Consider the following 14,694-nt stretch of genomic DNA (forward strand, 5'->3'; position numbering starts at 1 on the left):
GGTGGGCGCGGGGCCGGGCGGGCCGGGCGGGCGGGCGGCGCTGCCTCCCCTCCGCTCACGGCACCCTTGTCCGCAGGAGATCCGGAAGGTGGTGCAGACGCTGGAGCAGACGGCTCGCGAGATCCTCACGCTGCTGCAGGGCGTCCACCAGGGCGCCGGCTTCCAGGACAGTACGTGCGGCGGGGCCGCGGCGGCCGCGTTGCTGCAGCGCGGTGACGGCGCTGGGGAGAGAGAGAGAGAGCAGATCCGGGGGAGCGCCGGCCCGTGGGCGTCTCCTTTCCCGGGAGTGAGCCCGGCGGGCCCCGGGGAGCGCGGCTTTCCGCGCCGGTAGGGCCGCGCTTTCTCGGCTCCCAGTGGCCTCTAGGCGCTACTGAGGCGCCTTCCAGTGTGGGGTGCTCAGAGGCCGCTGTGGGCGATGCACGGGGAAGGGTCAATGTGAGCAGAAAAGCTGAAATCGGCCTCGGGCAACAGCATTCCTCCCCCTTTTACTTCCCCTTTCCCCTCTACCCCCGAAATTCTACCATCTCAAAAGTATGTCATTGCTACGCTTTCTGGGTTGGTGAATTGACTTATATATTTTCCTCTAATTGGCATGCATGGAGATTTTTATATCCTGCTAATTGTAATATAACCTGATGAGCCTCTGTATCTGTAGTCCCCTGCTCAATCCCCCCCCCCCCGCCCCTCCAAAAACCTGTGATGCTCTAGGGCGTGAGCAGGATCACGTGGGAATCTTCAGTTTGGTGTGCATTAGGTTTGCTGTGTGTATGTGAGCATGCATGTACATGTGTATGTGAAGTTCTGCTTTAAATTAATACCTGAGCCCCAAAACACGAAGGAAAATTACAAAGGCTGGTAAAGCAAGAGGAGCCCTTGGTGTATGCTTGGGTGACTACTGGAATTGTGCTGTCATTTTTTTAGGTTGAAGTTGGAGCTAGCCTAGTCCCTTACTTTTGAGCCAAAAATTTTTGGAAAATAYAGCTACAGACTTGGATGTTGAATGTACTCTCCTCGTCCCCCCTATTTATAGAGTCACAGCTGAAGCTRCTGGAATAAGCAGGTTTCTCATTTAAGTGTGTGATTTAAAAGCTATTCAGTCATGTCAGCGAACTGCTGTGGAGAAATAGCTTTTCTGGTTTTCTGGAAACGCTTGAGAGGGACTTGGGGAGAGAAAAAATCTGACAGGCCACCATGAGAAGGTCACCATGAGAAGGTGAATAAAAGAAAGAAAACTCTCATCAGTTCTTGTTTTGTTGACTAGTGTTGACTGCTTGTTGTCAGCCTGATGACACTCACCAGTACTTTTGTGCTTGAGCTGGAGGCCCGGGATTTGTCTAGTCTCATATTTGGTAACCACTAAGTGTGGGTTTAGCAGTGTACAACACATGAGGCTTGACCTCCACTGGCAAGTATAGCTTCCAGCTGCTTAGGAAATCTACCAGTGCTTAAAATTAGAGCTGCTAATTTAGACAAATATGCTCTGGTTTCCCAAGCTAAGTAAGATCATGAACGTGACAAGCATTTTGCATGGGTATCATTTTCAGAGGGTTTTTTTCTAGTACGTAATAGTAGAGAGCTCTATCTGCCACGGTGTATGTTGATTTTTCTTTTTTATTATTCTAAGAACTAGTCCTGATTCTTGCAGAGTCTGGGAACAGACCTGTGGAATAGTTTAAATAACAAAAAGAMGAATGCTCAGCTCATAATTTTGCACTATCAAAGATAATGAATGCAGCTCTAATGGGCTTGGAATTAACATATGATAATCAGCCTGTCAGTTTGACATCAATTTCAAGCAAAGTAACAGAAGTCAATAAAGATTTTGATTGATAGAGGTTGATAGCAGAGTAATTTAATTTAGTATCAATTAACACAAGGATCTTTATGGGGAAAACTAGCATTTGTTAGATGATGTATATTTAGACTACACTTTTACCTAGTAAAAGTAGTAGTGCTGTAATGTAGTGCATTTAAATGTCTGTTTGGCTTAGTATGACATTTTGTCCACTGGCTTAGTACAATATTTTCATTAAGAAGGTAGAATGGTGCAGAACCCATATGATTATTTTTTGATAGGTCAGAAAAGGATAATGATGATTCTTARAACTATGACAGAGGGGAATATTCGTTGCAACGCAGTTAAATTTTGCAGCATCAAGTTTCGTACACCCTTGTATTTATTTATTCCAAGATGTAAGAAAAACTATTGATACAGTTATTAATAGTGCACAGGTGACAGAAGAGTAAATCATGATTCTTGGTCATTGCAGCTGTATTTCCATGAATGGTTTAAGCWGGTGCTGTTGCCAAAAGAAATTGTATACCTTACTGTGCCTCCTCCCTTGTGGCAGCGTAAGTGGGATACTACTGTCCTCCTGTGGTAGCTTACTATTTCATCCTTTGTGATTAATTCTTGCAGCAATAATTTCATCAGTAATTGAGGCAGAGCAATGAAAAATCAAGGAGGCATTGGAGAGCCAGTGAGAATGGTTAAGGGATTTAGAACAGGCTGAGCTCTCCATCCTACCAAAGAGAGGGGTAAGAGACAACTTGGGCTCTCTTAATAGAACTACGAGATAGCTGGCAGTTTGATAGAGGACATTTTGCTGTATCAGAGAGTGATATTAAAAAGATCGTATTGCATAATGGCTTTTCTTTGTTCTCTAGGGACTTAAAACACCTCTAGGCTAACCCTGTTTCCATTGAYTTTTCCATCTAACTTCTTTTACTGCGGGGCAACCACCTCCACRCGTACAACAGCTATTTCACGGTGACTGCCTCTCTGCATGCACTCAGCGATAGACGTTACTCTTCGCTTATGAAATACATTGTGTTAACTTTAGCAAAACATCASTGATGATTTGCAAAGATACACAAGGGCGGCTGTGTATAACAAGTTGCAGACAACAACGCCTGTTATACACAGCCGCCCTTGGCGTTGTTGTCTGCAACTTTACGGTAAAGATTGCTTTTCTGTCACAGATTCCTTTGACAGAAGCCAYGGTGCAGATGTGCTCCTTACTCTGTCTCCAGTTGCCATATGACAGCTTAATAGTTTGAGGACCGTGTTCAGAAGGCAATTCCCAGTGAGCTCTCTGAATCTCTTTCACTCTTGCTGCCATATGAAGCATTTTCATCTTCTGAGACTTTCATTTATAAACCCCCTTTCTTTTATTTTGAGGTGATATTTGACTAGTCAAAACAAGTTTTTAGACAAATGCTTAAAAAGTGACTGGTGGCAGGAGTCGTTTGATGGAAGTCATCCACGATGGCTTCCGTATTATTTAGTTYATATGGTTCTTGTCTGAACAACCATAGCTTGCATACTTCAAGATGGTGAAGATGCTGTTATGTTGACTACCTGCCTTTTGTTGGGTTGTGACCAGGATTTCTGAGAAGGCTGCAGTTAAAAGTACTGATTTGATTAGTTCTGGCAAGCTGTGGTGCTGCGGCTACAGCGGGGCTGTAATTCCTGTTAGCGAACAGGAGGTGGCAGTGGGCGGTACCTAAACAGGCAGGACTGTTTCYCTACAAGAGTTTAACATAAAATGAACAGGCAAAAACTCAGTTCTTTCAAACATATTACTTGGAAGGGAGACTAAGACATAGCTTCTCGGAGGGGTGTTACACCTCATGTAACCTAACTCTGTCTGTTAGTAAAAAARATGTTATGAGGCTTTAAAACAGAGAAAAAAAAAGTTACTTTTTGTTTGACTGCAGAAGGTGTGCGGTGGTGGCGCTTTTGTGTGTGCTTTCACGGGGAGTGATTGCTGTGCACAGTGCTGTCCTGTTGCCTGTGGTCTGGCCATTGCTTTTGTCTCTTCGGGACTGCTGCAGCAGAGCTGTCTCTAGAACGTCCTTTTTCTCTCTTTGTAACACCTAAAACCCAACCAGTTCTCCCGTTCTCTTTACTGCATCCACACAGCTAAGACTCTAAACACTGTTTTCCGTCAGCTTGTGCCCTGATCTCTGCTGCCTCCTTCCTTCTGTGGGTGCCGTACGTAATAGCCCTTTGCCACTCCAGAATGCTGCTGTGTGAGTGGCTTTGTAGCATTTTGCTTTAATCATGTTACTACTTTTGTTGAGTCCTTTCCTTGCACCCTGTTATCTATTGCCATAGTTCTCAACTGTTTTATGTTTACAGGCCCTTGAACATTTACCGGGGAAGGCATCTGCTCTGTGTAGTAAGTCAAGGTCTGCTAACCCTGCACCTGCTTCTTGTAGTTACTTTTCACAGCCCCTGCAGACACCTGCAGACTGTAGCTTCAAAATCACTGYGCTGTTACATCGGATATACCCTGTCTGACCTTGCACTCAGTGCCCTTTGCAGCCTTTCTGCATCCCTGTTTGTAATTTCCCCTTCATTTTTGCTGATTTGTAGCCTGATCCGTACATATAGCAATRATTCTTAAATAACACTGGGGCATCATGTCTCAAGTTCAAGGATAAGGGCAAATGCAGATTAGACAGCCCAAAACTCCAGAGCATTTTTCGTTTACCAGTGACTCGTGGTGTTACTGTGAAYGCCACTAAGACTGTATGTCAATAAGTCAGCCTGGGACAAAAGGCAGTCTAGTGTTCAGAGGAGGATCGATAGTGCAATCTTCATTGGAAAACTCATAGCTTTGGTTACAAAATCCTATTTGTCAAACACTGAATGTTGTGCTGCTTCTTTTCCAGTACCAAAGAAATGTCAGAAGGCTCGTGAACACTTTGGGACAGTAAGAACACAGCTGGCATCTCTGAAGACCAAGTTTCCTGCTGATCAGTATTACAGGTGTGCAGAATCACACACAGCAAGGCATGGGTCTGAGATTTGCCGGGCCATAGGTGGCATAACTTTGGAAGAGTGATTTAAAGGGTTATGGGCCCAGTGTTCAAAAMACATGGGCCTTTCTGTTCCAAAGAGTAACCAATGGTAGAAAAGTGTGACTTTTTATCAGCACACTTTGAAAATGTTTTTGCTCAAACTCTTTATAAAAAGTTTTCAACTAAAAATATCTAGTATTTAATTATTTTCCTAGAACATTAACAAAGTGAAATTAAACTTTAAGATATTGGTGTTCTATTGGAGCAGCTCTTGTTTCTGAGAGCAGGGCATTTTAACGTTCCATTAATTTCAATTAAGTGGTTAGGATTTGAGCATTTCTGAAAAGAGAGCCCTAAATCTGTCAAGTGGCTGTTTGATACTGTGGATTCTAAATGAAGTTGTCATCTCTGTATTTTGCTTGCTGCCAGGAGGGGACAGTGTCTAGCAGGAACATTTCAAAGAATGAGAATCCTGTCAGCTAGAATCTGCTGGCAGGAGATGGGAGGGAAGGTGCTGATCGTCTAGTTTTGTGGGCATGACGACCTGAGAAACTCAAGGAACTGGGTATGTGTCTGTGAGAAGCAAGCAAATGCTGCTTTAACGTAATATCCTAGGGGCTGAAGTTTTGGAGCACCAAGGAAATGATTTTAAGAGGAAAGCTGGTGTGGCTTTGATAAGCTGCAAAGATTGCAAGGTACTATGTGTAAAGTAAAGGTACAAAATGTAGTGTGTGCTGTAGATATTTAAAATGCTGTTGGCTTAAATCTCCAGTAACAGATATTACTTATTTTTACCTTGACTCGGTGTTTTCTTCAACAGATTTCATGAGCACTGGAGGTTTGTGCTACAGCGCTTGGTGTTCCTGGCAGCGTTTGTTGTCTACTTGGAGACAGAAACATTAGTGACCCGAGAAGCTGTTGGAGAAATACTTGGGAGTAAGTTAATTTTGTAATTCAAAGGAAAAAGCTTGCAAAGCTTTTAGATGTTGTCACTGCAAGGTGCAGGGAAATAGCAGAACTTTATCTCTTCCCAAGAAATAGTTTATAAAATTTATCTGATATTTGATTTCATTATATAATAATAACAAAAACATGTTTTAGAAGGTGGGAATCAGAAAACATAATATGAACAAAAATATTGCCAAAGTTCTTCATGAATGAAGATTATTTATTCAAATTGCCTAAATCTTCCAAAAGAATAATGTGAAGGTGACAGCTCTCACGTTTTTGTTTTTGKTTTTTTTCCAGTGTAAACAGGTGGGAAAAAGAGGTCTATTTTTCATGTTTTAAGAGAACTGTCTTCTGAAAGCAAAGAATTTGAAAAAAAAAAACAGTAAATTTTTTTTAAAGGATTTCAGGCCTCTCTGCTGTATATTAATGGAAATTCAGTTATTCTCTTGGATCAGTTATAACCTATTGTGTGTCCAACTGAGGATGTATCAGATGTTCCATCAAAATGCTGAGAAGAAGCAGTAATTACATCACATACAGGAAATGGCTGACTTTTATTTTGTAATAGTATTTCATAAATTTGATGCTTCAAATTAGTTACAGTARACAAATGCAATTTCAACTTGCTGTTTTTGATCATGTTCAGTATCAGTCTCGATTACTACTCTGTTTTTTATCTTAGTTGAAGCTGATCGAGAGAGGGGCTTTCATCTGGACATAGAAGACTATCTTTCTGGTGTATTAACTCTTGCTAGTGAGCTGGTAAGGAAGCTTTTTATGCCTATATTTGGATGAAACTGATCTAAATAAATAACAGGTAGTTTATTTTCTAATTTTCTAAAGTTGTTCCTTCGTATGGTGTGTTGTGCTTTGGTCTGAACTTCTGGCAAACTACCTTTGCCCTTCTGTGATGTTACACTCATTCCTCACTGATATTTTAAGAWTTAAACCAGTCACTTCACTGCAAATCCAGGGCTCTGGTGAACAAAAAGGTAGATCTGAGTATAATCAGCCTGACTGCCTGGGATAATACTGCTTCATTTTGTAAAGTAACTGATGGGAATACTGATGTGATTTGATTCCTCTGCTGATGATCTCCCGTGCTGTCCTGTACGTCTTCCTCTTGTAGGCCAGACTGGCAGTGAACAGTGTCACAGCTGGTGACTATTCTCGCCCTCTCCGCATCTCAACTTTTATCAACGAGTTGGATTCTGGCTTCCGTCTCCTCAACCTGAAAAATGACTCCCTGAGGAAACGTTATGATGGCCTGAAGTACGATGTCAAGAAAATCGAGGAAGTGGTTTATGACTTGTCGATCAGAGGACTCAATAAGGAGGCAACAAGTGGTGCTGGTGGCGAGAAGTGAAGGATGCTCATTTTAATGGCATCATTGATTACCTCAGATGGTTGCCAATTTAGGAGGCATGTTAGCAAAGCCCTCCTGCAGTAGTTTAGAAGAACTGCAGCTGAAAGCTGCTCTCTATTTTCTTACAAAATGTGTAGTACGGGTGTTAGATCTCAATGTTTTGTAAAATCATGCCTAGGTTAGGGCAACAGGCTCTCTGTTCCTAGTGAAATTCCTCTTTCAAAACACACATTGCAGTTCTGTGCACAGCAGCAATAGCTGTCAGTAACTCTCATAAACTGAAATTCTCATAAACTCTCATAAACTCTCATAAACTGAAATTAGTTCCGTAGTGCTGCCTCACTGCTCTGGCAGTGATGTGCTTCAGCTATTTCTGCTCACACATCTTTAAAGATGTGTGCAAATACATGTGATATTTTAAGAAACACAGTGTGTAAAATACCTGTACATTTTCTTAGAACAGTGATTTTTTGCCTTTTTTCTTAAATTTCACCTACTTTAATAAGTTGAATGGAAGAGATTTACATAGCTGTTTATTACCTAGATCTTTTTAAGTGGTTTCAGTTAATGTATCAAAAACCTGTTATTTGAGAAATTAGTGAGCAAATTCCTGAGATTTTTCTCCATTGGAGCTGGCATACTGCACCCAAACATGCATATATATATGTGTGTGCGTGAATATATATATATATATATATATATATATAAAAACACACACACACACACCAAACACCTCTCTCTCTCTCTCTCTCTCTCTTTTTCTCGTTCTACCTTTTGAATGAGAGTTCTGTTACCAGGGAGAGCAGGGTTTTCTCAAACATCTGTTTCACTGGTTGGCATTTGTTTTACTGACATGAGTAAATGTTGAATTTCAGAATGATCAGTTTACCTTGAGAACTCTGTGTAACCAATTTATTTTGGACTACCAAAGTTTCCAAATAGAAAAGTGTTAACTGATAAACTGCAGGTAGTGTTTGAGTTCTGAAAACCTAAATAGACCACAATTTCACCAGTTTCCTAGGATTTAAAAAAAAATAGTTCATGTAATAAAATGTTTGTATCTTCAGAAAATTGGAAACTTAGTTTTAGATAGTTTGCATGTAATATTTTTTCCAAACACCAACAGACTCTTCCCTCTGTGTAAAAGGACAGACTCATATCTCCCACTCAGTGTGTTTGTTCTCGTGTCCTAAATGACTTTGGTTTTGAATTTTCCCACTCTTTTACCAGTTGGTGGTCCCATAGGGTTAAGAAGAAAAACTAACTTGAGGAGGAATATTTCTAAAAGATGAATACGAACAATCAAAGTTATGTTGGGTTTGTGTTTCATTTTGTTGGCAAAGATTTCCCATTGTTCCAGTTAGTATTTTTTTATTAGAAGAAAATGGTTTCTTGGTTACTTTGGCCAATAAAAACTGTTCTGTGGTTTTGGCCATTTGGTAACTCTGCCTGTCATCTGATTATTTGTTGTTGTTATTTGTTTTCCTCCCTGGGAGCCTAATTTGAAATACCATAGTTCAAATTCAGTCCTCAACTGTATTTGGATTATAATGTATTTCCTCACTTAGAAACTGGTAAATGGAGCACTTGCATCAGCTGGCAACTGGAGCATAAATCAAGTTGCAAACAGATTTCACAGAATTTTTTTAAGTTTTTTTTTTAATTTTGACTTATTTTACCAAGTTAAAGMGAATAGCTTTGGAGGAGAGCTTATTATTACCACATCCAAGATGTGGCAAGGTTCATCTTCAGAGATCGGCAGATAGCTCTGCTGACATCTGAGCATCTCGTACAATTTCTTGTTTGTCCGTACTATCTTGTGTCACATAACACAGGGAGATACTAATACCCTCTTTTCACAGCTGAAGAAAATGAGGATGTAACTGCTGGTGAGGCCAGCTTTAAAAATAGCTCTTTGTTCTTACCCTGTGTCACTATTTGCCTCTTTTTCACTTGTACCCAGTGGAGGTGGGAAGGAGGAGGGAACGTTAACCCATTTTACTGCCGAAGTAGAGACTCATGAAGCAACACTTGAAGGCTCCTAGACATGGCCTCACTGGCCAAGGTCACAAGGAAATGTGTGGGAGAGGGGAATTAGGTAGAGGTTTCCTGAGCATCTGTTTCACATCTCAGGTTAGAGKGCTCCTGGCATGCAGGACTGGGAGGTCGGGCCATCTGGCAGGGCAGGTCTCTGGTTTCAGGGAAGACATCTGCTGCGGCTTTGGGCCAGCTTTTGTCCCAGGTGTTCCAGTTGCGTGGGTCATGGGATCCCGTGTGCCAAATGCAGCTTTTCAGGGGATCCTAGACCTGCCAACTGTTGCATCTGATGTGGTTTTGCAGAGCTTGCAAGAGACAACAGTGCTGCACCACATATGTAGAGGTGCGGCTACCATGGGAGGACCAACTGGAAGAGCAAGTCTTACCTGGGAGGTCCACAAGTTGTGGCATCCTTCTGTCCAAAGCTCTGTGAAGAACAAGTGCTTGAGGATACATTCCAGTATTGTGTTCCTGGATGTTGTTTAGCAAAGACCTTCTTCCTTCCTGTTTCTAAGTTTTGGGATAGCCTAGCATATTCCTTTGGAAAAGCATTATTCACAAGAGAAAGGCTGTATGTTATTTTCCAAAGTCAGGTCTGGGGAAGGGAAAAGGGAGCACCAAACTTTCTCTGTAGGTTACAGCAGGGAAAGCTGAGAAAACACATCTTTCTTTTTGCAGCTTCTTCTGGACAGAGATGGCCTGTGGTACCTCATGGCCTTGGTTGTGGAACCACATATTACTCTGGTCCTAAATAATAACATGTATTTCTGTCCCAGAGCTGGAAGCAGAGATAAAAAGGAAAGTCCCAGAAAGACTCAAGTAGGGGAAGCACGTGTCTCTTCTGACTTCTTCCCAGGAGTAGCTGAAGCAGGTTAGCCAGGGATGAGAGACAGGGCTCTAAAGACTGCAGAAGCTTTGTGGAGTGAGAGTTGCTCATGGTGAGTAGATGCATTTGAACCTCTGAACGAATGACTCCTGCTTGGTATTGAATGGTCTGTGCAGCATGTGCTGGTGGCTGGGAGGGGAGTGAGTCAGTGCAGGAGCGCTGGAAAGTCTGACTCAGTGGCCAGCACAGCTGCTCTCTGAAGCACTTCAGCATGAAGTGTGTGCCTGGGAGCGCTCTTCTGGGTCATCTTTGTATTCACTCTGTTTTTTTTTTTTTTCCCTCCCCATCTTGACGTCATTTCTGTGCATTTTCTTTGCTTCAGTAGAAAGGGCACTTAAATAGTTGATTAACTGTTCTTTATTTATAGCACTGTATGTTCCATTGCTGCAGATCAATGGAAGTGCTGACCTGAAACCATTCAGGAAATGGGGGTGAATAGAGCTCCATAGCACAGGATGCAGTGTAGACTTTGAGGCTCGTCTGACTGGCCTCTGTCTACTAGAATTGATAAACTGCAGCCCTACTCCAGCGAACTCTTTAAGCTGGCACTGCTAAAGGACATGTTATCACCTCCAGACTGCCCCTTTCTGATGCCAGCACAAGCTTTTGTGCAGAGAACTGCATCAAAGAACTGATCTAGCTGAAATGTATTTTTCAGACGGGTTTGTTCCCAGTCTGGTTCACCGCACAGTGCCACACACACACTGCCAGTACGTGGAGGGAGGCTCCTTTCTCTCCAGGCAGTGCCAGCTTAAAGTGTTCACTGAGTTGTAACACTACCTGGTAAATTGTCAGATTTTCTTGTAATAATTTAACTGCTTCCAGTGCTGTTAGGATTGCCAGGCGTGTTCGTTCTGGGCAGATAACTTGCCTTCCTTTTACTGCAAGGCACTGACTSCTGTGCTATAGAGCATCACTCACACCTTTCAGCTGGGAAGGTCATTATGCACCAAGGCAATTAACAAGAGCAGAAGGTAAACATGGATGACTCCTGGGGTCTGCGTGCGGCTCCTGATGCTGGTTACTCACCGGTAGTCCACCTTCCCTCATTAAAGTACTGTCTGTTGATGGACACTGCAGTGTAACAAGGTACTGAAGTGTAAGAGCTATTCAGAGAACTGACCAGACTGTTGATTTTATGGTGTGTCCTTAAGCAAGTGTTTGATTTTGAAAAGAATGATCCTGTCTACATTGTAGTATCTCCTGAACATGTTTTATAGGTCAAATTTGAATTACGAAGACAGGTGTCTCACTGCTGGCTTCTCTGCCTGTTTGTTGACACTCCAAACTGTTGCAGTGTCTGGCTTGTTCTGGTTACCTGTCTTTGGAAGCCTGGAGGATTGTCCTGTGTGAGGGGAAAATGATTGTCCTAAAACTAATGCTTTCTTGAAACAAAGAGGAATCTGCTCCTTGTCTGAAAAGTTGAGGACTTTCCTCAGAGATGCAAAGCCCATTCTGGAGGAGATACCACTGGAGTGGGACTTGAGCTGGAGAACTGCAAATTATTGTTATGTTCATCCCTGCTTACAGTCCTACAGGCTAATGCTAGCTTTTCAATTGCTTCCAACTGTGTAACTGTTCCCTTGTCACTGTTTGCCAGTCGCTGAGCAGAGATCAGTGCTAGAGGATGGTCTGTCTGGCTTTTGATTCCTTGTTAAGATTCTTTACCCTCTGTTGATGGGGACCTTCTGTGTTCCTATTGCTCAAGTTTTCCATTCATATTATAGAAGGGGCTCCGATATGGGACCACCTTCAACTTCCTGAGGGAGATGTCTTACCTTTTTCATTTAATGAGTGCCCTTGGGGCTTGCCAGAAGTTTTAAAACTGTGCCGTGCATGTTACTTGCAGATCTTTTGATTTCTTAATCACCCCTACCTGTCTCCAGTCAAATCCGTATTCTGCAGCAGCATGTATGGAAAACAGCGCTGTTCTTTTGTCTGCCTGATCAGTATGACATTTGGCTCAGCCRTATTCTAATGTAGTGACAGAAGGTGACTAAAAGGTGATATTCATGTACATGAGGATTTAGCCCAGGTAGCTTTGACAGTGCAAACCTGACAAAATTTGGCACTAGACGCTGCCTTATCGAAAGGGTCACCTGTAAGTGCTGATTCCATATCTTTGTCCAGAATTGGATCTGAATTTTCTAGCCATGCAAGTTGGATGCCTCTTCACCCCGCATGGGTGTACTCCTGGCACCTCCTGTAGAGCGAATCCCATTGGGATGCAGCAACCCCTTCTATCTGTGCTAGGGCCATCTCTCTCAATATCACTGCAAAACTGCATGGTCTCTACAAGACTTTTCTTTTTCTTCTTTTTCTTTTTTCTTTTTTTTCCTTTTTTTTTCCTAGTAAGTCACCAGTAGGACTGATCTTAAATGACTCCTAAAGCTGGTTTATGAATTTTGATAAATCAGTGATGATAGTCTTTCTCTTTTTTTTCTCCRAACATGATACTTCCAAACAGGATATGTCCTTCTGGCCTGCTTATACTAGCAGGATAAGATCAGTTGGAAGGATTCTTGAAAAATAATTTGTGTCATCATTTATGACTTCTGAGAGAGGTGTAAAATATTATAGAGAAGGCCAGTTTGGAACAAATAAATTTCTTGGCCTGTAGATGACCCTATTCCTGAGTATCACAAGTTATAATAGCATTGTGCCAGGTCTGTTAATCAGAAATGGAAAAATACAGCACAACTAATCTCCAGGGCTGCCAAGTCAGATGTGTGCCTGTGATACCAAAAGACCAGGCACTTCCCAGGAGAGGGATCATCCAGTTCAGAAAGATACCTGGGGATCATGGAAAACTATTGCGTTGCTCATTGCGCTGAGAAACACCCATCACCCTTCCCAYGCCAGCTCACCCCACAGCACGAGCACTCGCGGGGCCAGAAATACTGTTCTGTGCTCATGCTCCCTTTCAACACCTGTAACTTAAAAGCAGGCGAGGTGCTGAGTACACACCGGATACATAAAAGACAAATACCATTCAAAACATAATGTCTGTCCAGTCTGACAGGTTCCACAATCAGTCTGTTGCTTATTGTAGCAGGCTGTCCAGGATCAAAGAGCTTGTTATGTTCCCTGACCGCAGGCTTTTTAGGACAGGGCTACAGCWCTAAGTTCACGTCCCGCTCATAATATAACACAAAGCGATTATTTATGGACCTGCTTTTTGGGAGAGTTTGTCTGGTTCAGAGGAAATAGGCTGTGTTTACTAGGAACCTGGCTGGCAGGTGCTTCCTGTGATACCTAGAAAAACTCTGATTCTGAAAAATTCAGTAGTTACACAAACACAAGACTGATATTAAAATTCAGACTTCCTACATAAAACACAAGAGGCTTTTCTGCTCTAGCCCTTTTTAACAGCCAGGGTGACTCAAGGTACCTTGATTTAAAGATGTAACTGTTCAAACAGACCATGGCTGGTTTTGATGGCTGTAGAGAAAATCCTGCACTGGACTGGAAAAATACTTGAAAACTGTCTGGGAGCTGTTGTGTTGTGTGGCTGTGGAAGCCACTCATCACAATGAAGCTATTAGGCTTACTGCACTTACGTCTTCTTGTAATATAAACGCCACTGGAGGCAATGAAGGGACGGCAGCTGAACCATTTTGGTCAYGGAAGAGAAAACTTGCTGCAAGTTGTTGCTTTTTGTGTGTTATGTGAACAAGGCTGTTAGATGCAGACCTGTTACAAGAGCATCAGAGCATCCTTCTCCAGCAGCTGCTCTGCTTAGGCATCAATTTTTACTTAAAAACAAACGAACAGTGAAGTATAAAAAAGTAAAGCCATGCGCTATTCAGTGACTGTTCAGTGCCTGTCTTGACTAGATAGCAGAAGGGAATTCCAGTTCACTTGAGAAAGTCAAGCTACTGCCCCACGGGCCCTTCGCCAGCTATTATTCATGATGGCGCTCAGCAGTGTGCTGCCATCCATATGTATTTGGCTCCCTGTACTACTCCACTCAACAGGGCAAGCACAAGTTTTCCTTGGGGCAGACGATTAAGGACAGTGCTTTCTACTGGGTTTCACTCTTCTTTCATTCCCCTATTTAGGCTTTTTTTCTTTCTGTAATAGCCTTGACTTGAAGAATCTCATTATCCATTGAATAGTCCCCCAGAAGTTGGTGTCTCAAGGAGTAGCAGAAAAAGTGCTGCACGGGCCTAGCTCTCATCTGGGAGGACACAGCTGCCTCCTCCGTTCCTCAGGTCTCCCAGGTCTGCAAAGAGGCCTTGTGGCTGCAGTGGTAGGGGTTGACAGAGCCAGTGAGATGAGCTCCATCTTGCTGCTCCAAGGATGGGAGAATATGTGCACAGCCTCACATTTTCACTGAGTTACTGAAAATATTTCATTTTTAATATATTCTGTATTCTATCACTTTCAGAGTCAGGCCACTGACTGCAGAGTAAGTTAGGAAATGAAGTGGCGCTATCTAAACACCTGTAAGGCAGGCGTCTAATTCCATCAGACACTTTCTGGGTGCAATGTTCTGATCTAAACAGATCCGACCAACGCAATTTATTAATCCTTCAGTGGTAGCAGGAGTGCTTCCTCCCTGCTGACAGCAGGGCTCTCTGTAAGTCCCTTCCAGAGGGCAATGAAAGAGTGAACCTGCTTGCTATGGTGTTCAGCGTGGCTA

The 14,694-nt window shown here is 42.7% G+C and overlaps 1 protein-coding gene across 1 annotated transcript; it reads left to right on the forward strand.

Annotated features, from left to right (window-relative positions):
- Positions 1-31: 31 nt before the first annotated feature.
- TSN (translin) lies at positions 32-8,569 on the forward strand (the record flags this gene model as incomplete). The annotated part of the gene is made up of 5 exons (XM_085311053.1): positions 32-170; positions 4,681-4,777; positions 5,630-5,745; positions 6,443-6,522; positions 6,890-8,569. Coding segments are annotated over 5 exons (669 nt in total), but the record flags the coding sequence as incomplete, so codon positions are not given.
- Positions 8,570-14,694: the final 6,125 nt, after the last annotated feature.

Source organism: Rhea americana, unplaced genomic scaffold (genome assembly GCF_003343005.1).
Source record: "Rhea americana isolate MKP2758 unplaced genomic scaffold, rheAme1 scaffold_33, whole genome shotgun sequence".
Taxonomy (NCBI): domain Eukaryota; kingdom Metazoa; phylum Chordata; class Aves; order Rheiformes; family Rheidae; genus Rhea; species Rhea americana.